This window comes from Betta splendens, chromosome 9 (assembly GCF_900634795.4).
Source record: "Betta splendens chromosome 9, fBetSpl5.4, whole genome shotgun sequence".
Classification (NCBI taxonomy): Eukaryota; Metazoa; Chordata; class Actinopteri; order Anabantiformes; family Osphronemidae; genus Betta; species Betta splendens.
The window spans coordinates 12,028,025-12,052,104 of NC_040889.2; the positions used below are offsets into that span (position 1 = coordinate 12,028,025).

Consider the following 24,080-nt stretch of genomic DNA (forward strand, 5'->3'; position numbering starts at 1 on the left):
GACAGCGGCACATATCCCAGCATGCCACGGTGCATCGCAGGCAAGGTTGGATCCGAGAGGGACAGCGGCTAAAGACACGCAACACTTCGGCTTGTTGGGGCAAAGTGGGTCACAACACGAGCACGGTTTAATGTGTCCGTGTCTGAGGCCGCATATAGCTTAGCCTCAACAGTGTACGTGGTTCCCAACACCAGGGCGGGGGCCCTCGGGGGGGTCACAGCAGGAGTCCAAAGGGTCAGAGACATTATAGAGGTTGATTTACAAATTGCGTTTGCAGTTTGAGTTTTAGTCATGATAGAAATGGGGCTTCTGTGGCTGCAGGTTGGTGCTGTTCCAGCTGTTCCATACTGTGGCCCAAAGGAAGACTGCCCCGACTCAACAGAGGGACCTTAACAAACAAGAGCTGAAATGAAATCACCTCCCTCCGACCTGATGAACCTGCTGCAGCAGCAGCCCCCGGGTCTCGGCCTCAGACTGCGCCGCTGTCAGGATCATGACGATGAGGGGCGACGCTGCCGTCAAACCTGAGGGTGACCGTGCAGTTTCTGAGCGTGACTTCCCTGAGGCCGGTGGTAGAGCCGGGTGTGGCGCTGCTGTTTAAGCAGGACCGTTATCAGAGCTCCGCGTTGTGCCTTATACAGATCATATGGAAGAAATAAAGGTGCGTCACGGAGCGACGGCAACAAACGGGGCGCCTGTTTTCATGCGCGGTGTTTCCGTAGTAACACGTGGGGGTCACTGTACTGTACTCTGGCAAACACAGGACGCCAGGAAAGTCTGTGGTGCCTGTTGATGATCAAAATGTACTTTTCAAAAACTATATCTGGGACATTTAACTGTTTGTGATTGTGGCACATACTGAAAGTGCCATAAACTAAACCCGGAGGCTGCAGCCTTCTGTTATTCACGCCGCTTCTCAGCTCCCTGTGTGTTTTACTGACTGACAGCCTAAGGAATCCGTTATTAAGACAATGCTGCATCGAATGATTCTTTTAAAGTGAGTACTGTTACACCGGCTCGGGGTCAAAGGTCAACGAGAGCTCGACCCGCTACTGTAGTCATGGAGCTCCACGGGGTTCTGTTTCCTCCGACCAGCCGTGACAGACGCCCACTGGTTTTCTACCAACGTTTCCTTTGTTCAACCAAAAAGATAAGTATTATCCTGAGACGATACAGCACAAAGTATCAAATAGCCGTATTGTTGTTTACCCCGTGCTCGTCAGACCACAGTGAAGCCAGAACCTGTTAGAGCGTGTAAGCATCCCATTCAGTACAAAACTCAGGAATGTTCCATTGACTCAGGAACAAAAACACAAAACAAATAATGGAATAATGGCACAGTACGTCATGGGCCTCAGTAAACACACGAACCTGGAAAGACGAGCCACAAACCCCCGACGCTAGTGTCAGAGCCGTTTCAGCGGCTTGTCCATCACACCCTGCTTTGCTTGCAATGCGCTGGCAGGAGCTCGTGTCAGACCTGCGTCTTGCACCGAGCAGGGAACCGGACCGGTTCCGCTGTTACCGAGCCCACAACGACAAGAGGTCTCTCTCCTACTGGCTTTCAAACTCTGCCCGCCACCTGGCACTGCGGAGGCTATGTCTAGGAAAGAGACCTCTGCCAGGCCTCAATTATGGGGAGAATAATCCAGGACACACTGAAGCAATTACAGCTCCATATAAATCAATATGCTTTGGGTTAAAAAGCAATCTGCTCCCAACACTCTGGAGAGACGCCGGCTCAGCCGTCGTTTGATTCCTCTGAGAGACGCTGGCCGTTTATCTGCAAATGAGCGGGGATGCTGGATTGGACCGTCAGTCAGGTGACGGCGGCAGGAAGAGCACCGGATAAAGATTGATTTGCAGCCACGGCGCGAGCGTAAACAACGGTGGAGACATTTATGCTGCACAAACAATCGCATTTAAACACAAAACCCAACAGAACCAGATGTTTTGCACACGCAGCTGCAGAGTGGAGATGCAGATGTTAACGAGGAATAAACACTGTTATTTATGTGTTAGGGAGCCTGCAGAGCTGAAATCCTCCAACACAAGCTGCAGCAGCGGGAGGCAGCGCTGACAGCTGCTCAGCGGACAGCGCTGCAATGCTGCGACAGCACTGCCATCGTCTGGAGGAACGCGGCTACTGAACGCTCCCCACGCAGCTTCCAATACTAGAGTCAGCGTGTTCAGCACGTCTAATCCTGTCTCTGTTAACTATAAACACTGAATAAAAAAAATTACATTCAAAGCTTGTTTATTTCAAAAGGCAGAACTTCTTAATTGGCTTTCGTTTCTCTTACAAACGTCTCACAATGTGTGAATACAGAAAAGTCAAACAAAAGCAAAGCGCCGGCTTCTCACTGGAACTCGTCGGCAAACGGCGGCTCCGTCTTGACGCTGTGCGTGAGCGCGTGCTCCCACAGGGACCTCTTCTGCAGGAAGGCCACGCCGCACGCCTCGCACATGTAGTTCTTCTGCTTCCCCGAGTGCGTGCGCCGGTGCTTCTTCATGTGATACGACAGGCGGAAGCCCTTGTCGCACACGTCACATTTGAAGGGCTTCTCCCCCGTGTGGATGCGCATGTGCGACTTCAGGTACCCCGACTGGATGAAGGCCTTGCCGCACACCTCGCACTTGTACGGCCGCTCGCCCGTGTGGTAGCGGTTGTGCAGCCGCAGCTCGTTGGCCGTCAGGAAGGTCTTGCCGCACACCGTGCACTGGTGAGGTCTCTCCCCCGTGTGGATCAGCTCGTGCCTCTTCAGGGACGTCTCCTTCATGAACTGCTTGCCGCAGCGGTCGCAGGGGTAGCGGACGCCGATGTGCACCTGCTCCACGTGGTTGGTGAGCTGCACCTTGGTGCGGTAGGCCATGTCGCACTGCGTGCAGGCCCACGGCCGCTCCTCGGAGTGCGTGCCCATGTGGACCGTGAGCTCCGACGCCGAGCGGTAGCACTTGCCGCACTGCCAGCACAGGAAGGGCTTCTCGCCCGTGTGCTTCCGCTGGTGAACCGTGAGGCAGTTGGACGAGCGGAACTTCTCGGGGCACATGTCGCACACGTAGGGGAACTCGCCCTTGTGGATCCTCTGGTGGATGGCGAGGTAGGACAGCTGGACGAAGGTCTTGTCACACTGCGGGCAGGGGTAGGGCCCGCTGAAGCCGTGCTGCTTCTCGTAGTGCTCCCTCAGGCGTCTCAGCAGCGTGAAGCTCTTGTCGCACATGGTGCACTGCATGGGCCGGTGCATGAGCTTGTGCCTCTCGAAGGCCGGCTCGCTGGCCAGGATCTTGCCACATTCTTTGCAGTAGAGCGGGTCGTGAATCCTCTGGTGCACCTTGAGCATGGTCATGCTCTTGAACTCCTTGCCGCAGTCGTTGCACTTCATCGCTTCCCCCAGCTCCACTTTGCAGACGTTGTCCTGGTGTTCCTTCAGGGCAGACAGCTGCTCGAAGTGCTTGCCGCAGTTGGAACACCACACGGGGATCTTCAGCGGCGCCCCCTGCTGGGCGTCAGCGGCGGTGCCGTCGCTGTGGCTGGGCCCGGCCCTCAGCTCCCTCTTCCAGGAGAACCTGGAGATCTTCTTGTGGCAGATGGCGTAGATCTGGTGCCGTTTCAGGCCGTGCATGTGCTTGAAGCGCTTCTTGCAGTGGACGCAGTGATACGGACGGTCGTCCGTGTGACACTGCACGTGGCGGTTCAGGGTTTTGACATTGTCGAACGCCCGGGAACACACGGGACACATTTTGAGGGCCTTCTTGCTGACTTTGGGCACCGATGCTGCTTCCGTCACCGCGGTACTCTCGGCTTCGTCGAGGCCACAGTCCTCGTCGCCGTTGTGAGCGTCCGCTTCAGCCAGGATCTCCTCCACGCTCTTGCTCTCCTCCTCCCGGATCCCCTCGTGGCCGTGAATGATCTGATGCTTCTTCAGCGTGTCCTTGTACTTGAAGCCCTTCTCACAGGTGATACAGATGAAGGGACGCTCCTCTGAGTGAGATCGTAGGTGCTTCGCGATGTCGGCGGTGCAGGGTAGGACCCTGCTGCAGATGGGACAGACCTTCCCCTCCGTGGACGTTTCGGCAGGCGGCTGTGGACTCGACCGCTGCACGTCTCTCCTTTTAGGTCTCTTCTCTCTGCTCTTGCAGATCTCCCTCTGGTGCCTCTTTAAGACATAGGGGTTCTTGAACTTCTTCTCGCAGAAAGAACATTTATACGGCCGGTCCTCCGAGTGGGACTTCATGTGTCGCTCCATGTCCACTCGACGGGCAAAGTACTTCCCACAAAGAACGCAGTTTTTGTTATCTGCCACCTCTGAAGTGCTAGGATCTGCAGAATCTTCCTCCTTCCCATTGTTACCGGTCTCCTCCTTTTCATGAACACGCATGTTGTGTCTGTTCATGTCGTAATGGTCCCTAAATCGCTTGTCACAGTTGGAGCATTTGTACCTGAGATCCCGATTCGCGGAGTGAATTTCCAGGTGCCGTCTCATGGCTGCAGCTCTCAGAAAGCTTTTGCTGCACACAGGACACGTCTTATTGTTGGAGTATTTCTTTCTTTGCCTCTTTGCTGTCGCAGAGTCTTTGTCCTTTAAAGCTTTTCGCTTTAACTGAAGCCTCTTGCTTTGCTTCAGTGGTTGGAAAACTGCTGGTTTTAAAGCGTCGCCGACGTCCTCACTTGATGGATCCACTGTGGTTTCCTCCATAGCTGATTCGTTTTCTTCGTGATCGTCAGCCTCAACCAAAGCCGACGGCTGCTCGAGCTGTATGTAGTCCAGCAGAGTCACTGTTTCTCCTTCCACCTGGACCGTCACACAACCCTGCATCTGCTCCGACTGGGGCTGCAGCTGCATTTGGTCTGCATCAATTACAACCTTCTCCAGCTGAGGCAAGGACAGTGAAGAGAGGATGCAATTCCCAAAGGAAGAAGGGATGGTTTGAGTGTCATCTGTGATGAAAAGAAGAATCTTATCAGGTTTATGATTCTGACCTGAGCAAAATGACCGCAGACAACTGAGACACTCTGAAATCCAGGTCAAATACTCATTTTCAACTGCACCGACTTTTGAGCCCAACGTTAGATTCAGTTTGATTCTCTCCAAGCTGTTCCTGTAAACTATTATGTTATGTATATATGTATGTATTACTATAAACTATTATTACTATTACACTCAGGCTTAATATTGGCAGTTGTTTGATGTAAACGGTTTTGTGGTCTGAGCAGCTCACCCAGGGTTTCTCTCTTCCACCAGGTTTAATATTGAGTCATTTTCCATTAATGTTATTACTGTAGTTTACAATTAAACATCGACATCAGAGCCAAAACTCACCAGACAAATCAAAATGTCCGAGTGTTGTGTGGTACTGGAGGACAGTTCTCAGATGCAGCGGGTCAGGAACCGAATGCACACACTCCTCCAGGGCAGACGGGACGGCACTGAGCATAGAAGCAGTCTGAAGACGACACAAGTGGAACAAGTTGAAGTCATGTCACTCACCAACATCTGGTTCCATCTATTTTAAGGGGTGTCAACGAGTGCCGCTGCCCTGCTGGTTTTCCATCTCTCCCTGCACCAGCTCCTGCTGATTAACTTGGCCAGGTGTGTTCAGTCAATGACAGGCTGGAAAAGCCAACTGACACACCTGATCAAGATCATTAGCAGAGAGAGCTGGAAAACCAGCAGGGGCACCGGCCCTCGAGGACCGGAGCTCAACACGTGATCTAGATGGTTGTTCATTCTACTTCCCTTGTTGTGACTTAAACAAATCAGTTTCAGTACCTGCTGGATGTCTGGTACCGGGAGAAGTTTCTCTAGTCTGGACAGAAAATCCAGCATCAGCATCTGTAGAGCGCCGTCGTATTCAGGCCCAAAGTCCAACGGGAAAACATCCTGAAGCAAATTACAAAAACTAAACCTTGATGAAACAATTTCCAATGAACACTAAAAGGAAATCAAATAATTCAGTGAAACAAACCTGATAAAACTTCTCTTTCTCTTCTGGATCTTTCAACAACAATTCAACTTGATCCACAAAGTTCGATTCTGGAAACTCAACCTCTGCAAAACATGGCTGGAAGCAAGATTAAAGTTTAAGCACTAAGAGAAATCATCCGACAGAAAATCAGACTTTGAAACTAACCTGTGCTGCCCAAGTGGAAATAAGAGCCTTGATCCGTTCCAGGTGCATCTCGATGGTTTCTGTGTCTGTTATCTGCTCAGTTCGGCACAGTTCAAGAACCACCTGCACCAAATGAAGAACCAGGACATCATGACAGTATACCTAAACCCTTTCATTGGTTCTAAAGAAGTGCTATGAATTTGGGACTTTAGTAATTTAAAGGGAATCGTCTCTTACCCGGGATCTAAGTCCTAAGAGGAGCTGGGCTTTCTGATCCGCATTCAGCAGATCAGGCACGATCTCTGTAACTGTGGAGACGAACTCCTCCACCAGCCCATAGTCCTGCACATTGCCTCTTTGGAGGACCTGCCACATGGCTGCAGACACCAGACGCAGAGGAGGGATGAAGAGGCGCAGGGACGGAAGGAGAAGAGGTGGATCTGGAAAACAAAAACAACTCATCAGACGGGCTCTAATAATTTTGCAGGAACTGAAATGTTAAGTACTTTTGATAATACTTCAGAGGTCTGGACAGTCCTAATTAATAAACATTACAATTAAAGTATATTTTCAGACACACCTGTGACCTTTAGGGCCCCTGACTCCCCAGGGGCCCCGGTTGATGCAGCGGAGGTACCATCTACAAACAGAGCGGCGTTGCGTTCAAGGACTGACGCTGTGTCGTAAACGCGAGACACCGCACGGCAACTACAACAAAGTCATAAACCCGGTCACGATAGTCGTGACATTCTGTGCTAACCAAGTTGCCGAAACACTGTGTTGCATTTGCTTTAAACAGCACCGCGTCTGCAGCTCTGTGACTTTATTCAAACGCTTTCCACACTCTTCTATCGTGTTCGAAGACTGCGAATGCATCATTTACCAGGCGCTATGGAGGCAAACTGCCGTCGCCAACCCGGACTTGCGTCAGTTTCTTTACCAGACCCGAAACGAGTTTGTGTTGTGCTGCTAGTTTGCTAGACTAGTGACGATCTTAGCCGGCGCTAAGCTCCTTCTGTGAACTAGCGCACTCGTCAGCTGCCTGGCGCGCTAACCGAACATAAATCCACCGCCATCTCGGAGCGGGGTACGCCATGTTCTAAATCGGACGCACACAAGCCAGAAGAAAACCTGATAACTGGCGCTGGGAGACGCGTGTGTGCATTCCCACCATCTTACCGTGTCCGAGGCCACGCTGACTCTCCATTTTTCCCCGAAAAGTATAAAAGTAGACCAGCAAATTAAGCGAGGGTCGTTGTGAGTCCACGTCCGCCGGACCCTGCGGTGCAGGCGGATCAGAAAGGAAGGGCGGCTCGATGTTTTGCTTCGAGTGCGCAGGCGTAAGAAATAACGGACGTTTCGCTGGGTTTATTCAGTTTCCCTCATTTCAGCTTCGTAACTACTCAAACAACCCGTCACAATAAATGTTTAGTTTACGTTTTCTCATTTAAGTAATTTGTCCAACTTTTGGGCCGTAGAAAAAGAAAGCACGTTCTTCTTCACCGCGTAGTGAACACTGGTCTTAAATGACGGCGGTTTGGTTACAGCGCCCCCAGAGGCCGATTGAGTGAACACGTGCACCTACCTGTTATTGTATAGTTCTTCAAAATTCATCAAATGTTTAAAATAATTTCTGATGCAACGAAAATAAAAACAACACGTTTTATGTTATGCACCGTGAATTATTGTATATTTAAAATAAATATTTTTGTATATTGTTAAATGTTATGTTTAATGTTATCTAGTCTTATTTTGTACAACAGCAAAGAAAAGATGGAGTCTTTCTCCAGTCACAACAAGAAAACGGTGACAAACGGTTTTAACCGTGGTCGTTTATTAGATGTCCACAAAAGCATGTCATGGAACGACAAACTGCAGCACGAGTGTCCTGTTCCTTGTTGCTGTTCTACTCCACCACATCTCTGCTTCTCACACCATGTATAAGTTATTTCTCATATATATATATTTTTTTTACAATATACATGTTTTCATTAAAGGAAAATAAAAAGAAGCAAAGTTTTTCCCCCCTCTGGATTTGAGTTCTAGTGACTATCCCATGCACGTTTCCTTAGCGTCTAGGAGAAATGTTGTTTATTACCAGGAACAAATACGCAGGCAAATAAATGCTCAGATAACTTACAGGGGGAGTCTTGATAGACAAAGCTGGTGCACAGAGCACATTCTCAACAACATTAAACAGGAAGAGCCATGCGAACCCACATTTACTCCACGGCTTTGGCCCAATTCCGCATCACAAGCGTCAGTACAGGGGCAAGCTCAAGTTAGTCTAATGATGTTATAACATTAACACTAATAAATACAGAGAAAAGCGTCACATCTTTGGGCTTATTCTCAGATTTTAATGTTAAAGTCATTCAGCTGCTGTGGAGTCACAATAAGACTTCAACTTAAGCTTACTGCTAAAAATACTAAGGCTTCTGATCCCGTGAGGCTACAGTAACACTGGCACAAAAAGTGCTTGACATCATTATGAACCCTTTCGCCTCTCGGAGACAAAACAGTTTGCATCATTAGATCACGTGTCACATTTAAACAACAGGTTTGAATGAAAACGTGGGCCTGTGTGCGATTTAGCAGACAAAAGCGTTAATTATCTCAGCCAGCTCCATTAAAATCTACACACTGTAAGTCTAGTAATTAGAAATACTGCTTTAAAATGAGTGGAATACTATGGGATGTCGCAAAATAATTAATCAATAGTATGTTACTGTCTGTAAATCTATATTTATAATCCTGTGACATATTATTTGTTGTATCACTTAAAGTTAATGAATATTGCTTCAATTTCAGACTTTAAAGCATCTTTTTATAGATTTTATAGACTTTTCCACTTTTGTAAAACAAAATAGTTGTGGAATGTAAAATAAAATATATATATAGTGCAATGTGTGTAGGTAAGAAAATAAAGTTGTAGGATAATCTCTCTACTTCAGGTTCTGTGACTATTTACAGATTCAAAGTCTATTGTTTGATCCTGAAATGTTTTTTTGGCCCGTTCACGTTGTTATTAATTACGTTTTAATTCTGCTACAATAGTTGAAGCCAGAAGTTCTGCGACTCGTCTGGAGCCGGTTTGACAAAGCCACAGAGTGTGAGGACATTTCAGAGACGTGCGCATTGAGAGGTGGAAAAGAGGCCAGCGTCTGTTTTTGTCTGGTGGCTTCTGTAGCATCGTTACATTCATAAATATACTCTAGCTGTGTTTTCCTTCTAAACTGAGAGGCTCAATCCAACAACAGGAATCCCTCAAGCTTGTAGAAAAGCTAGTTTCAGATGGTTACGACTCCTCCAGAGAGTCCCTGGTTTGATTTGCTGCATGCATTTAGAGTGAGGCCTTTGACACCTGAGCTAATTACCACAGCACCAGCTGATCCAGCTCATCTACTGCCATGTGGTGAATCCCTCAGTTTGACACTTTAGTATGAAGAAAATATGAATATGAACCTGTGAAACCACAGCCCATGTCGTGTAGCAGAGACATTAAGCTTTTGTTCTTTTTTTTTTAACTAAAAAAGTCAAATGAGCTTCATTTGTTATTGCCTCAGAAAACACGAGTTAAAGCAGCAGTCAGAGGAGCCGCTCAAATGACGTCGTTATTCTCCTCAAATCATTTAAAATGAACCCAAATGTTAAATTACACACATTTAAAATGCTAATTGTGTCTTAGCACGAACCAAAGCCTAAACTTTAACCTCTATCAACCGTTAAAGTGCAGTTTAAAGATCAAGCTTTGTTATTTCATGTTGAATGAATGTGGCAGTTTCTCCTCTCGTAGAGTTTTACTCCAACCTTCAGGTTCAAGTTCACGTCCTTGTTCTAGTATCGAGTTTTCAGTTCGTCCTCAACAGGATTCTGTTTCTAAAACTAATCAAAATTCTTTAAATATAGCTTTGATCTATTCTGATGGCTCTGAATGGATAAAAACAAGATGAGGGAACGTCTTCTAGGAATTCAGCAGGAACCACTGCTCTACACAGACAGCACACCGAAAGCGGAGTCGAGAAGTCGTACGAACAGATTAAAACATGCAGCGTTGCATCAACAGAGACGGACAGCAGGAGCAGACGGTGGAGGAGCACATTCATCACCAGCCGAGCGAGTGTAGGAGAACGCTGTACATCAGTACAAAAGACAAAACCAACGACCAGCACCACCACTTTCAGGGCGTATTTACACATAGCTTCAAATATCCGGGTCCCTGTCAGTAGAAATCCACCTTCAGGTCGTCTCCCTTCAGTCCGACGCAGTAAATAGAAAGTTAATAAGCAGCAAACCCCCGACTTAGCGAAAGTGGTCTGTGAAGTGAGCTTCATAAAAAGCAATATCAGGGCAGTGTCATGCAAAAAATAAAAGATTCAACCAAGCAGAAGTGGACAGCGTTGGTGGAGTCAGTTTCCCAGAGGACGTCCAGGTTCCGAGAGCTCTTCAGCATAGATTTGACTGCAGATTGTAGTTGGTCAGTTTGGCCTCTGCACACAGTAGATAGACACAGTGAGACGCATCGGACATGAAGCGGCAGAACTAGAAGCTCTACGGGAGCAGCTGCCGTTGCTACTAACACGTGTATTGGTGCTATGCTGAGATTATACGGGTGTTTTGGCAGGTATCAAACGTCGTTCTGCAGCGGCACCAAGGTCCCGAAGCGATGCTCTCTGCGAACTAACGCCTCATATCAGAGATGCTTCAAACCTACTCTAGTGAGAAAAGTCTGTATTTCATGCATTTATCCTATGAAATACAATAGAAACATGTCTAATCACGGTGAAACTACTGGGTCATGGCAGTTCTGCATTTCCTATTTTCTAAGAGGGTTTTTATTGATGTGTGTGATCGGTGGGAGCCATTAGGACAACGAGGCGTCTTGTCGTGTGCCTACATCAACCTTCAGTCGGCTGCAACAGCAGAATTAAAGGGAATCCCTGACATAAAAAGAGCTCCTCCTCAGCAGTGGGGCCAGGACAGGTGGACGGGGTCGGTCTGGACGTTACATGGATGCTGCGGGTGGGAGCGTGGGCCCCGGCTCCGGCGGCGTCACACCACAGAGCCCTTGGAGGTGGAGAGGTGGATGGAGTGGATGCGCGTGGCCAGAGTCTTCTCCAGGTCGTGGAAGATGTCAGAGCAGATGCCGGGGCTGGAAACAGGGCTCTCCGCCGGGGGAGGCTCAAACAGGAGCTGCTTGAAGCCGTCGAGCTCGATCAGCAGCACCATGTTCTTCAGGAAGTAGCCCTCGATGAAGGCCGTGAGCTCCGAGGCGCCGAGGAACTGCAGCCAGGAGGAAGACAGACGTCGCAGGACAGCGTTAGCTTCCTCCGTATTCGGAGGCCATGAGTCAGGCTGAGCCTCTCCTCACCTTGGCGTGCTTGTAGAGGTCCACGCAGGTTTCCGTGGTGATGTTCTTGGAGCAGATGATCTCACAGTGTCTCTGAAGGGCCTCTAGTTGGAAGAACTTGGCTGCAGACAGGAGCTGCGGGGACAGCAGAGCCACACAGAATGAGGAACAGGACTGGCGATTAGACATAAAGCTGGTGCGGCTGCTCTGGCGACTCTTACCTCCATCACTTCAGTGTTGCGTATGTGCAAGGACTCGGTGCCTCCGCAGTACAGATACTGCATGACCAGCTGGAACACAGGACAGTAGAGTCAAGCGCTCTGCTGGGGCCTGTTGGACACGCAGCGGCGCAGCAAGCGACTTACGTGGAAAATGTTGTACTTGACATGGCTGATCTCAATGCAGGTGTTTTCGGCTGCTGGACGGTTCTGGAGCAGCGACTTGAACCTGAGAGCAAGAGGAGACGGGTCAGGCGGCTTTAACGGCTGGGGGGAGAGTAGCTCCAGTGAATAATGCTCCACTACCTGGTTGATGCTGTAAACAGCAGCACTTTATGTGCATAAAATGGTTTCCCCTCCACCAGGAACGTAACGTCAGACATCTCCTTGTTGTTCAGGAAGTGAGGGTCTGAAAAGGCAGCAGCATGAAAATGACAGAAGCATCGATTAACAGCAGCCAGAGGTTTATTATTGTGTGATATGTGCTCTGTAACGCTGGGTCTCAGAGTGGCTCCTGGTTCATTAAGTTGTTGTCACAAGCTTTTTGATCATGAAGCTGCTTCACACACACCAACGAAGCGTTTGTCTTTTCTGGGAACGCTGCACTGATTAACCATTGGGTGGCGCTGCAGCACAGTCACTGAACGTCTGCCTGTTTCCTAATGAAAGGAGCATCTGCATCAATGTGGTGATGAGCCCGTCGTTAATCTAATTGAATTTACATTGGACTCGTTTAAAGCCCCGGTGTAAAACTGTTGCAGTCCTGTTATTCTTTGTAAAAGTCACCGTGACGAGGCCTTGGAGCCATAAACTGCACAGGAGACAAAGCAGCAAAGTACAGAACTGGAGATAAAATGATTATTGATTGTAAAAAAACATAAAAAAGTCTCAATTCCAAGGCTACTTAGATGCTTTACTTTGCTTGTTCTTACACGATCCAGCATTTCAGAAAGCTGCAGTTTTCCAGCAACCAAATGACAAAAGGCTTTTTATGACATCAGCGAGTGTGAATGTGTAAAAGTTTGACCTCCACAATTTGCCTTTTGTCATTGTGAAGCACTGACTGACGTATCGCGCCGACGATTCAAGCTGCACTCGGCTTCATAAAAGCTTTATTATTGGCTGGATTTCACCTGAAAGCCTGAACAGAAGGCGACCCGAGAAGCACAGAGACGGAACGCGGAGGAGGAGCACCAACCCCCCGTCTGAAGCACAGCGTGACTGACAGGACCTCATGGAAGCTGGTGACACAGCTCCCCGTGAACAACACGAGCCTCCCAGCGCCACTTCCACTCTAACCCGCTGTCAGCGCCTCGTCTTCATTTACGGCAGGAAGTTGGGGGAATGGAAACACGCCGGCTTCTAAGTGTGTCTCTTACCTAAGCGCGAGGTCTGCTTCTTCTTGATCTCCGTCAGCTTGGGAATGGGGAAGGGCCCGTAGCACTGGGTGAAGATGACTGACAGCTGCTGGCTGATCACCTCGTTCTGCAAACAGAAAGCCGCAGATTCGAGTTTGTAGCCTCTGCCTGTGAACAAACCGTCATGCAAATGTATGATAACGAGTCCGTGGTGGCACCAAATCTATGTTAATACGAGCGCTAATGTGGCCCCAGCTGCCGAGCGCAGGACGACTGAATCGTCCTTTGATGCTTCGCTGACGAGCGCTTTGTTTACGTGCACATGAAGGAAAGCCCCGGTGACCTTGCTGGATCGGAGGATCTGGAACATGAGCGGCAGGCCGTGAGTGATCAGCTCCTCCGTGTACTCGTCCTCCTGGATGCAGCTGAAGTCTTTGAGCAGGCCCTGGATCAGCGGCCGGCGGTGCTGCACGAAGCAGGTGCGCAGGGTCTCGAGCCAGGTGTGCAGCGTCCAGGGAACGCCTGGGAACAGCAACGCACACAGTGAATACTCCGGCACGGGGCGGCGCCACAGAACCGACCATGCTTCCATCATGGTGGCAGGTGAACGGTGGAGGCGTGGGAAAGGTCGGATCAGTGGGAACGGAAATGCAGCGGTTGGATGGGAAAAGCTGTAACAACGATGATAGAGGGCAAACAGCTGCCCGATGGTCACCTGAACAAACACCTCATGGAGGTCTTGAGCATCCTCCAAACAGCAAAGCAGCAAACGACTAATAGGGCTGAGGCGCTCGCTAGCTTAGCCGAAGCTGCAGCCCACATCCGTTCATTCTAATTCTAATTTATCACCACATCACCCACACCACACGTCTCATCACGGTCACATGTGGTTAAGAAGCCCTGCGTCTGCCACAGGTTGGTGGAGGGGAAAGCTGAGAGCATGGAGAGCACAGCACAGGACGGACGGACGGACGGACGGAGGGACAGACAGGATGAGGCAGGACAGGCACAGCGTGAGCACGTCTCCAGGACAGCTGGAGGCACCAGAGAGCGAGGCGTTGTGCCAGGAGGCATGCATTAGTAAGTCTGACCTAAGCTGCGGATGTCTATGGTGATGTCCACATGGCCGTGCTCTGCGCTATGGTACATGGCCTCTCTCAGGGCCCTCAGTTTGGCCTTTCCTGTTCGCAGGGTCCCGCCGCCGTTGGCCTGCGGCGCCAGGCGCTTCTCCCCGGGCTCGGAGCCCTCGGCCAGGATCTCCTCCAGGGACAGCACGTCGCCTTTGTCCTTCTCCGAGTGGGACAGCAGCTTCCGGAAGACGTTCCTACGGGGGGCGAGAGGCATGAGGGGAGGTCAGCCGCTACGCACTCAGTCACAACAGGCTGAAACAGGTGAGGCCCGGAGACGGCGGACAGGTTTTAGTTTGCTGAGAAGAATGGAGTCTACACGTAACATGAACAGCGCGATCGCACTGGGGATGCGTCAGGGCACCATCTGCTGGAGTCAGGACGCATTCTGGCCCATCCCACTGGGGACCGGCGGGGGGCATTGACTGTCTCTTGGGTGTTGCTGGTCGTCAGAGCTGATCATCAGTCAGCGATACGCCACGCGTGACTCTGCTCTGCTGGATCCAGGATTCCCACCTCGTGCTGAAGCTGGAGGTTCTCCTATTCCAACAGACCTGAAGGTGCTCCAGACCTAGACTACACTGAGGTGATGATGACGAGTGACGGCTGAGTACTTTACAAGTTATTGTTCTATTACTTTCATTACAGATAACGTTCCCCAGCACCTTCAGCGTCGCTCTGGCGCTACTGCACGATCTCCTCCTCTGACTGATTGCCTTAATACACCTGATTGTTGCTCCACTCCCCGGCTGCTCCCTCTGAATGTTAATGGGCCCCGTCCTACTCATCAGCAGGGAAACTGTGTCAAGCTGCTGCTGAGCCCGCAGCGCTCGGCGCCGGCCCGGACGGAGCGCGTGAGCGGCTCGATGCCGCAGCCGCTGGCAGACGCCGGCCTCGCGTCCCCGCGGGCGGAGCTGTCCGTGGTACCTGTGGCCGTGGGACGCTGCCAGGCTGTAGGAGTTCATGTCCCCCAGCGGAGCCGAGGAGATGCCGTTTCGACACATGGTCCCGATCATGGGGTCGGCTCCTCGCTCCAGGAGCAGGCTCACCAGCTCGAAGTTCCCTGAGCAGGAGGACAGGCGGGTTAGAGACAGACACACTCACGCATGGGTCCTCTGGTCCGCTACCGTGTTCCACTGATGAAGCGCCTCTAAGTCTGGATGCTTTCTTAGGTCTCAGTGAAAACGAGTGAGTCTGCTCTCACTCATTAACAGTTGGCTCTGGGACTGTGGTCTTAATTTCATCTACATTATTTATTATTTAATGAGTAGGACGTTCATTCATTATACATGCCTGTGTGTTTTAACCACGGGTTACCATGGCGACATGGCTGCCTACAACTTCCCACACAAAGATTAATTAGAGTTTGCTAACTTAGTCTCATTTACTGCGCACGGTTTGATCAGGATAATTAAAATGTGCTTTCATTCTAAACAGAACACGGGTCGCTGTTACCTGCAGCAGCTGCCAGCTGGAGCGGCGTCTCCGTGTAGTTCTCGGCCCCATCCTGCAGGGCGCCCTCCACGTTGGCTCTGTTGTCCAGCAGCAGCTGTGGGAGGCGGAGGGCGAGCGGGGAGCACAGGGAGACGGGCGTTACACGCAGGCCGGGCGCAGGAGAAGCCTCAGCTGCTGCACGCGAGTGTCCGAGCTCCGGACACACACATGCCTGGCTACGCTGGGGGGAACCTGAGCTGAGGGGGAATTAGCTGAAGGCGAGCGTGTTCAACAGGCTGTCAGCCCGTGGCTGCTCCTACAGCGCTAAAATGCATTAAGCTGCCTTAATAATGGAAGCGAGCTCATGGTGGAGCTGTCTGTCCCTGAGGCTGTGCATCAGCCTGGATGTGTCTGTCGCTGTAGCGTCAGACGAGGTGAAACCAGGCGCTGGTGTCTTAGCTACACATTGACTCAGTTTGCAAATCACTTCACTTCACAGAATCAAGATGGAGTTAGAAATATGGCATCAGCATTGTTATCATGATGCACCATCGTAACCCTTGTTACTAGAGGTCAGAAACGTCACTACCTGCACGACAGGGACGTGTCCGTGTAACACGCCGAAAGTGAGCGGCGTCCCCTGGCGCGTTTCAGGATAAACTGAGGGGTGCTTGTTTACTGTGCTGGGCACCTGGGAAGTCATAGGTGAGGTTCAGGGAGAGAGATATACAGCCGTTAACATTCACAGCTCAGGGCGGGCAGCAGGGAGAGGAGGAGGAGGAGCGAGAAGCAGTGTGCAGGAGGAGGAGGAGGAGGAGGAGGAGTGGAAGCAGAGGAGGGCAGAGGCAGAAGAGGTTTTAGAAGATCTGCAGCAGCTCGTGGCCTCCTCGCTCCCAGTGTGGGTGGGGCCAGTTCCTGTACGTCTACGTGGGCACGGACCCCTGATCTGCTGTTACTTAAAGGCTCAGTTCACTCAAACAATCATTACAGGAGTGACATTAAATAAAGCGAAACCTGCTACTAATGCGTTTGAAGTTGTTCCCACATCACAATGTCAAGAAGAAGAACGTCTGGTGTCGTATCAGATTCTGTCCCAGCATAGAGTTTTCTAATGAACTCATCCTATATCTGGTCTAGTTTGGGTTGGTGGTGTTTTGTTATGAGTCGGCACTAAACCGATGGATCACAAGCATCGAAGCTGGGGTCACCACGGTGGAAAACAGGCCATGAAGCGTGCACACACACACACACACACACACGCACACACACACACACACACACACACACACACACACACACACACACACACACACACACACACACACACACACACACACACACACACACTAAGCCAGGCTTCATAGCTTCACAGCATCTAACACAGTAAATGGTTAAGCAGCATAGAACAGGATGAAACCACCAGTGGATCACTGCTGGGAGAACAGAGAGCATGCTGGGAGCAGGTGAGGTCATGAAGACAGAGAGGAGGGAGCTGCCGCACAACAACCAATGTGAAACCATCAAAGGAGCGTGACCTGGATGCGTCTGGCAGTGGACACTGACCTCGCTGTTGATGTCGGCGCCGGCGTCGAGCAGCATCTGGACCATGGCCTCGTCGCCGCGGACGCAGGCGTACATGAGGGGGGTCATTCCCTGCAGGCGAGGAGGGAGGGGTCAGACGCTTCTGAGGAGCAGCCGAACGAGTGCAATGGTAGAAAAAGCCCCCATTCGTTACAGCTTTCTCTATAAATACAGACGCTGTGATGCAAAGCCAAGAAGAGACTATTAAAGGTTCTATAAGAAGCTCGGCAGCAGCTCGTTAGTCCTATAGGAAACCAACACATGATGATTTAGTCCCCGTCCACACCAGCTTCTTTACATCACCGCTTCCCCATCAGGGTCGACTCCGTGCTGATTTACTAAACAGCGTCCGTGCAGCTCGCACCCACAACTCCACCCGTCCCCTTCTTATCACCTCCAACCAGTCGCTTCGCAGCTGCTTCTCATTTTCATCATCTTCCCAAGCAGAGCCACAGCTCAGGTGGGAGAGCAGTGGGACTCCAGCACACACAAACACACACACACACACACACACACACACACACACACACACACACACACACACACACACACACACACACACACACACACACACACACACACTGAGCTGCAGGCAGAACAAAACCAGCTCCTCATCACGTTTATCAACGGTCTCGACTGAAGCCGAGCATATTTTAGTGTTTGGAGCCAGCTCCAATAAAAGGCCTCAATCATATGTCTGATATGGGCCATTATGTTCAACAAAGGCTTTTTATGACGGGCTCATAACGCAGCGGAGCACTTTATGCTGAAGGCTCATATCCCTTTGTAGTCGTTCATTCTTAAACATTTCCTGGACACCGATCTACTTAATCAGCAGCTGAAGGGCAGGAGACGGTGGACCCTGATCATGACACACTCGTCTGCTCTCTGCCCTTCATCCGGCTGCTTAAAAGCCTGCGTGTCGCCAGCCTGTGGAATTTAGGTGTGGAGCGACATCAATCAGAACCAGAACCTGCAGCCTACATGCTAATTCCCAGGCTGGCTCCTCCCTGTGGTGGGGTCGGGACCGGACCCCCCCTCGCCCGGTTCTGCTGCAGTAACCTTCTCATTGTGGTTTGCAGCCCTGTGTGGGATCTTTCGCACCCTTGCGTCCCTCAGACGGCAGCCCGCATTGCGCTGTGCGTGCGCCAGGTAGCTGCGGACGTGTGTGACGTCGGTGCCCACCTGTTCGCTCATGCTGTTGATGCCGTCGGGCCCCAGAAGGTTCACGGCCTGCTTGACCAGGTCGGTGCGGCCGCAGTTGAGCATCCTGAAGCCGAGGTCCTGCAGGAACTTGGCCTCCGTGGAGGCTGCGTCCAGCTTCCTGGTGGCGCAGAAGCAGTCCTCGGCCCTGTGACGGACACAACACACGCGTTATCAGTGACCTGCACACGCTGTTTCCTCCTCCTTTCTTCAGTTCCTGGAGTAGCTTTGCTCCAGGTGAAGCGTCTGCTCTGACTCATTATTACTCATTCCCGTCTCCTGGAAGGCCTCTTAATCCTCGCTGCGAGCAGCTGTCACAGACGTTTCCACAAGGTCACAGAGGAGCTCGGCTAACGCTACCTGACAATTAGCGCCGACATATGTAAAGAGGTGTTAATTAGCAAGTCACACCTCTCACAGTCTGACTTATTATTTCTCTGGAAGTATTCGAAAATGCGACAAGATTAACCACAGAATTAGTGAGTGAGCTGCAGGCGACAGACGCGGTGAATTCTCTGTGGTGGCTGAAGGCTCATTTTATTAGGGACACCCGCGCAGCCTGGTCCAGGACGACCCATGAGCTGTGCCTGTGAAGTGAGCGGTGAGTCGGGGGCCTACTTGATTTGGCGTGGTTCACAGTCCACCCCCGGCAGCAGCAGCCTGGCCGCCTGCCTCACGTCGTCGCTGTCCACGGAGAAGCTTCGCCGATGCTCCGTGTGAGCCACCGCCACCCGGATCCACTCCATCAGCGGCGGCAGGACCAGGAACGGCCTGCAGGGGGCAGCACAGGCAGAGTGAGGGGACTGATGCAGCGTTTGTTAGTGCTACTAATAACATGCGCTGCTTCGTGAGGCTCAGGCAGCTCTGGTTTATTTAATCACAGACCTGTTCCTAATTAAAGATGCTCTGATGGATAACCCATAACTGAAGAGTCAATATTCTGAGTTTTGCATGGAGGTGGTGCAGAGCAGAAGGAGTCCAAATCCTGATCCAGATCCTGCAACCTCCCTAAACGCTCTTATTACCTTCTTTAATCAAGATCAGCGCTGGCCGCTGCCCCGCCGACAACTTCATATTTCACCATTTGTTTCTAGAACCCGAGTGTGACATAAATCACCTGATGTCTCGCTCAGACACAGAGACCTGTGGGATCCTGTCTGGCCCCACAGCTCATAATCACCCACTCCCAGCTCCGTTATTCATCACAGGGTTACCGTCGTTATATCAGGTCAGGATTTAGAGCGATCGCACACAGGAATCAATAAAAAGCATCAGAGTGTTTGAATGCAGACGCAGCATCACCTGGTCCATACGGCCCATTTAACATCGCTGGCTGGTACAGATCAAACTGGTTCATCATTCTGTCAAACCCTCACATCCCCTCAGCGAACCGCCTCTCATGCCAAGTACAAGGTGACTATTTGATCTGGGACATTTCCACAGGAGCTTCAGTTCAGCGAATGAAAACATGTTCGGCGCTCGTTGTGTTTTGGGCTTCAGCTTGTGTGGAAACATTTGCTGCCGTGATGCCTCAGGCCCAGTCTGAGTCTCCTGGCCGTCCTTGGACTCTGTTTGGTACACAGGTGTTTTTTTCTTCTTCTTTTTATTTATTTAACATTTGCAGACTGAGCTGAACTTTCAATAATTTTCACCACTGTTATTTAATAATGCTCAGTCATTAAGGAAAAACTGTGAAATCCGAGCTTTCGTTTTTTCTTTTCTAGCTCCAGGTTCCGGCCGCTGGAATCCGGAAGGTGAAGGCGACAGTGGTTCAGTCTCTTCCTGCTTCGGCGTCTTCTAGGTGTTAATTCCCCGTCGCACTCGTGTGCAGGAGAAGCCGGCACCAACAGCTGCTGTAATTATTGTAAGTGGAGCTCCCTCGGTTACAACACGCCGTGTAATTGCGGACTGTGCAGTTTGAGTCTGTCTGGGGACCCTGGCTGCGCCGTGCCCTCCCCTCCTCTGCTTCCTGTTTCTTACATCAAGCAACGACACGGCACTAAATATATCCATTTGCTCAGAACCTGTTCCTACTGTAGCGCCTCCGAAACCACAGCCGGTCCGGCGGTGGGTTTGCTCGGACACTGCGGCGTCACCGCCCCGGTTTTCCCCAGATGCTGCCGTTGTTTAATCTGACTCATAAAACAGAAATGATGCTCCGCTGTTTTCCTTGACTGGATAAAGTTCATAAAGCTAAATGGTTTTCATGAGCCGCTCCGCTGGCAGCCTGCCCTCACTCAGTCCTACTCATTCATAATAATTATCCTCTCAGTCTCCTAAAAACGGCCTCGTCTACTCCACATTAAGCAGCTAATGACAAACACAACAACCTTGGGATGTGGCTAAATGGGCTTCTGCAGCGTCCAGCCGTCGAAGCAGGTCATTGACTTTATTCCATTTGTGTGGAGCTGCTATGAGCAAACACTTACAGTATGAACTCAGTAATTCAGAACACTTGTGCAACAAACATACTTGTTCTGCAGTAAAGCAAACATTAAAGCAGTTCTGACTTATTATGTTCTGCTTTAGGTGGAAGCGGTGCTGCAGTCTCTGCTCATTAGCAGTTACAGATCCATCAGACGAGGTCCCTGCAGAGCTCATCGTGACCCCTGGTCGTACCTCCCCCATCTCCTGCCCTGGCCTATATATTAACCTGTGTGTTTACACTGTAGGTGTGAAAGCGATGGAGGGAGTCTGGAATGAAATCACCAGGGACCACGCTGTCCATCAAAGCAGACCTGCAGCGACAGCCAACACCCGGAGCTGCCGCTGTAACAAAACGTCCTCTGGAGTAAAGGTCTGGGCTAAAACACTGAATATATCATGAACTATAATCTACTGCACCTCTGGCGCTCTTCAGCTTCCTCTGGAGCTTTCATCCTTCTCGCACACTTCAAACACGGAGGCATAAATACATTTTTCTGAGGCCAATTTAAAAGTTCAGGTGTAAAAGTCATTTCAGGAATTCACTTCTCTTCAATTATTTTTCACCTGGAGCTTTATCTGAAGCTTCCCAAACAAGCGCTGAAAGATTATTTTATCTCATTTAGCCCTAGTCTCCTCTCTCCTGCTCATCCCGCTGTATTATTCAGCTCTCCTCCATTCGCCTCCATCCTTTCAGCAGAATGCTAAATAGAGAGTTTTCTCCCCAGGGACGGGCGTCTGCAGCCGTGTCACTCCGCCTGACGTTCCCTCTGCTCCCCGGGGTCGTCAGGATGGAGTTTTATCCCGGCTGAAAGCAGGCGAGATGTTGGGGTATCTGTCGATCCATCCATCCACCATCCGAGTCAAGTCCCTTTGCTTCCCGTCAAGTGTCAGCGCTGACGAGCCCACGCAGCATCTCAAGGATCGCTGGTGCATGGAAAACATGTGCAGGAGAGTCGCATTGTCTGCCGTAACCTTTAAAACCATTACAATTACGCCGACAGCGCGACTGCGTATGAAGATGGAGCGCATCCGCAGGTCGCCAGCCTCAGGATAAGGGTGATGGACACTTTGTGAGATTGGATTTTTGACTTGTGCCGACGTCTCGGCAGAGACAAAAGTCGCCTCGCTGCCTGTTCAGAGCCTGATGTGATGGAGAGATGTGGCGGCGCTCCACAGGTCGGCAAAAAATGGAATGGGAGGAAAATGCTGCTTGTCAGTGTTACTCTGCTTTTACCCGGCCAGAACCTTCACCGTGTAAAAGCCTTTTCATCCACAGCCAAGACACCGTATGTAGCTAAACAGACAGAATACAGTTTTATAGGAACAATCACCTTAATAAAAGGGGCCAATGCATTTTAGAAGCCTGCGTTAATAGCAGAGCTGCTGTATTAGACTGAATCACACAGGCGCCAAATAAAGTGGCTCAACGCTGACTTACACTCGGACACGGCTTTGCTCACTAAACCATAGAGAGCATCGTTAAACCTGTGAGATATTACTGTCAAACATTTGTCCAACTCAGACTCGAGGGAGTAAAATTCCATCTTGCGGTTTGTCGGGTTGAAGCAAATATTTATTAACTTGCGCTGGACCCTGTGAAATGGTTCCAGAGTGGTCCCTGGGTCTAATCCCTGCCCAGTAAAACGCCGAACGTGCTCCAGGAGGCGACAGGACGCCATTCGTCAGCTGGCTGATGGGACGTGAAGCGGATCCGGGCCCGGTTCCGAGCGGGGCGGCTGGACTCACCTCTCCGTCTGCAGCGTGACCTTGGAGGGCTCCACGTTGGGGTTCTCCCACTCCATCTGCGGGCAGTGCATGAAGTAGCAGAGGGTGTAGAGGGCCTCGGGCTCCCAGTGCACCGTGGTGGTGCCGCTGCTGGTCTTCTGGTGGACCGGGGTCCCGTTGCCAGGGTTCTTGATGTGCAGGGGCTGCAGGTGGTGCATGGCCCGGGACACCAGATCACCTGCAACAAGTATAAGACAGAAATATGAGCGGCACGGACGCTGGACACTAAGAATAGAAAGTCATTACGGATGCATCAACATCATTCATGTTAAAGTCCTACGCTTCGGTCTGAGCACAAATGCATTTCCTCCAGCCTCAGTGACACACAGGCTCTCTGAGCGCTGCTGTGATGACACCCTGTGATTCACCGTACATTTAGTCATGCACCTATGCCCACACAATCCAGGCTAAGTAGGAAATTGCAGCCTTGAAATTAAATCTCATGACACAGTGTTTCTCTCGGTAAATCACTTATCAGTGTGAACCTTCTCCTCTGCTGTTCTTTCCTCCTGTCACATTAAGGCTCGCCGTCGCCTGGCGTTCGGGGTCAAGCTAAGGCACCGCTGTGTAGGTGACAGCGTGCAGCGTGCTGCAGTGTCTCCAGTTTGGGATTTTCCATCTGATACTAGCACCAAATTGATTTGCATAAATATATTTTATCTTAGGATGCGAGAGGCGTGCACTGCTGTCAAAGCTCTGCACCAATCTCCCTTCTTTTATTTGAGAAGGAAACTTTAAAAAGGGACTCGTTTCATTTTATATATTTAAACCTATTATTTTATATCCACATGACCTTCAAATAAGCCTGAACTACTGTTTAGTGAAGCCAACATCAAAGAAGTGGCAGCAATGACGTCACATTTTAATTCCACATTTATGTGGAACACGAAGCGGCTTGAAGGAACTCTCCACACCAGCAGGTGGCACTAGTCTGTGCCGTCATTAGAAAAGAGCCACCGTGTGGTTCTAACACAGCAACCAGCCGATCAGCCAATCAGGGACCAGCACGCAGGCAGCACCAGCTACGGCTTGGGAAGGTCCGCTAGCGGCGCAGGACCGTTCTGAGCATCGCTGGGGTCATCAGTGAAACATCTAAGAGTCAGGACGGTCAACACTGCAGCCTGAGCTGTAAGGTTCCAGCCTGACATCTGATTGGGCACTCTACAGGCTCATCTCCACCGCTGCCTGGGCTCTCCCACGCCGTGGATCCATGGGATGTGTCTGGATAAAACAATGTGTGTGTGAAAGGCTGCACTGCAGCAGTAAACACTTCACTGAACAACACGCACACACACACACGCACGCACGCACACACACGATTTTATTTGCTTGTTCCAAAAATACCCAGAACGAAGGGAGCTGGCTGCCTTGAAGCCTCCTGGCTCAGACAGTGACATGGTGAGTGAGCCCAAGGTTCCTCCTCTGTCTGACTGAAGGTCAGCCAGACGCGGCTCACGGCTCACTTCACACATCCACCAGCCGCGTT

The 24,080-nt window shown here is 50.7% G+C and overlaps 2 protein-coding genes across 5 annotated transcripts in view; both read right to left on the bottom strand.

Annotated features, from left to right (window-relative positions):
• Window positions 1–2,240: 2,240 nt before the first annotated feature.
• LOC114862498 (zinc finger protein 14-like) lies at window positions 2,241–7,624 on the bottom strand. Of its 2 annotated transcripts, none has more exons than XM_029162877.3 (7): window positions 7,291–7,624; window positions 6,349–6,551; window positions 6,133–6,234; window positions 5,968–6,063; window positions 5,772–5,882; window positions 5,322–5,445; window positions 2,241–4,939 (listed from the first exon to the last, which is right to left on the bottom strand). In XM_029162877.3, the coding sequence occupies exons 1-7, from the start codon at window positions 7,316–7,318 to the stop codon at window positions 2,361–2,363; spliced, it is 3,243 nt and encodes a 1,080-aa protein (XP_029018710.1). In that variant the 5' UTR covers window positions 7,319–7,624; the 3' UTR covers window positions 2,241–2,360. The 2 variants fall into 2 exon arrangements, with proteins under 2 accessions (XP_029018710.1, XP_040928011.1); XM_041072077.2 differs by lacking the exon at window positions 7,291–7,624 and adding an exon at window positions 6,692–7,155.
• Window positions 7,625–7,913: 289 nt separating this feature from the next.
• LOC114862496 (ankyrin repeat and BTB/POZ domain-containing protein 3-A) overlaps window positions 7,914–24,080 on the bottom strand; it is an 82,054-nt gene continuing 65,887 nt past the window's right edge. Inside the window, exons 3-17 of one of the 3 annotated variants that reach the window (XM_055511194.1) lie at window positions 22,556–22,772; window positions 19,001–19,153; window positions 18,365–18,530; window positions 17,162–17,251; window positions 16,188–16,289; window positions 15,620–15,713; window positions 15,092–15,227; window positions 14,129–14,361; window positions 13,354–13,559; window positions 13,059–13,164; window positions 11,986–12,088; window positions 11,827–11,908; window positions 11,683–11,751; window positions 11,483–11,596; window positions 7,914–11,394 (exon numbers count right to left, since the gene is read on the bottom strand). In XM_055511194.1, coding sequence (XP_055367169.1) covers window positions 11,164–11,394; window positions 11,483–11,596; window positions 11,683–11,751; window positions 11,827–11,908; window positions 11,986–12,088; window positions 13,059–13,164; window positions 13,354–13,559; window positions 14,129–14,361; window positions 15,092–15,227; window positions 15,620–15,713; window positions 16,188–16,289; window positions 17,162–17,251; window positions 18,365–18,530; window positions 19,001–19,153; window positions 22,556–22,772 — 2,102 coding nt within the window. In that variant the 3' untranslated portion in view covers window positions 7,914–11,163. The remainder of the gene's footprint in view (window positions 11,395–11,482; window positions 11,597–11,682; window positions 11,752–11,826; window positions 11,909–11,985; window positions 12,089–13,058; window positions 13,165–13,353; window positions 13,560–14,128; window positions 14,362–15,091; window positions 15,228–15,619; window positions 15,714–16,187; window positions 16,290–17,161; window positions 17,252–18,364; window positions 18,531–19,000; window positions 19,154–22,555; window positions 22,773–24,080) is intronic. The other 2 variants (XM_029162858.3, XM_055511195.1) reach the window with 2 other exon arrangements.

Coding starts and splice junctions, on each gene's coding strand:
- LOC114862498 (XM_029162877.3), bottom strand. CDS start 7,318: ATGGAGAGTCAGCGTGGCCTCGGACACG. Junction 5,883..5,967: donor AGAAAGAGAAGTTTTATCAG/GTTTGTTTCACT, acceptor AATTTGCTTCAG/GATGTTTTCCCGTTGGACTT. Junction 4,940..5,321: donor CGGACATTTTGATTTGTCTG/GTGAGTTTTGGC, acceptor TTTTCATCACAG/ATGACACTCAAACCATCCCT.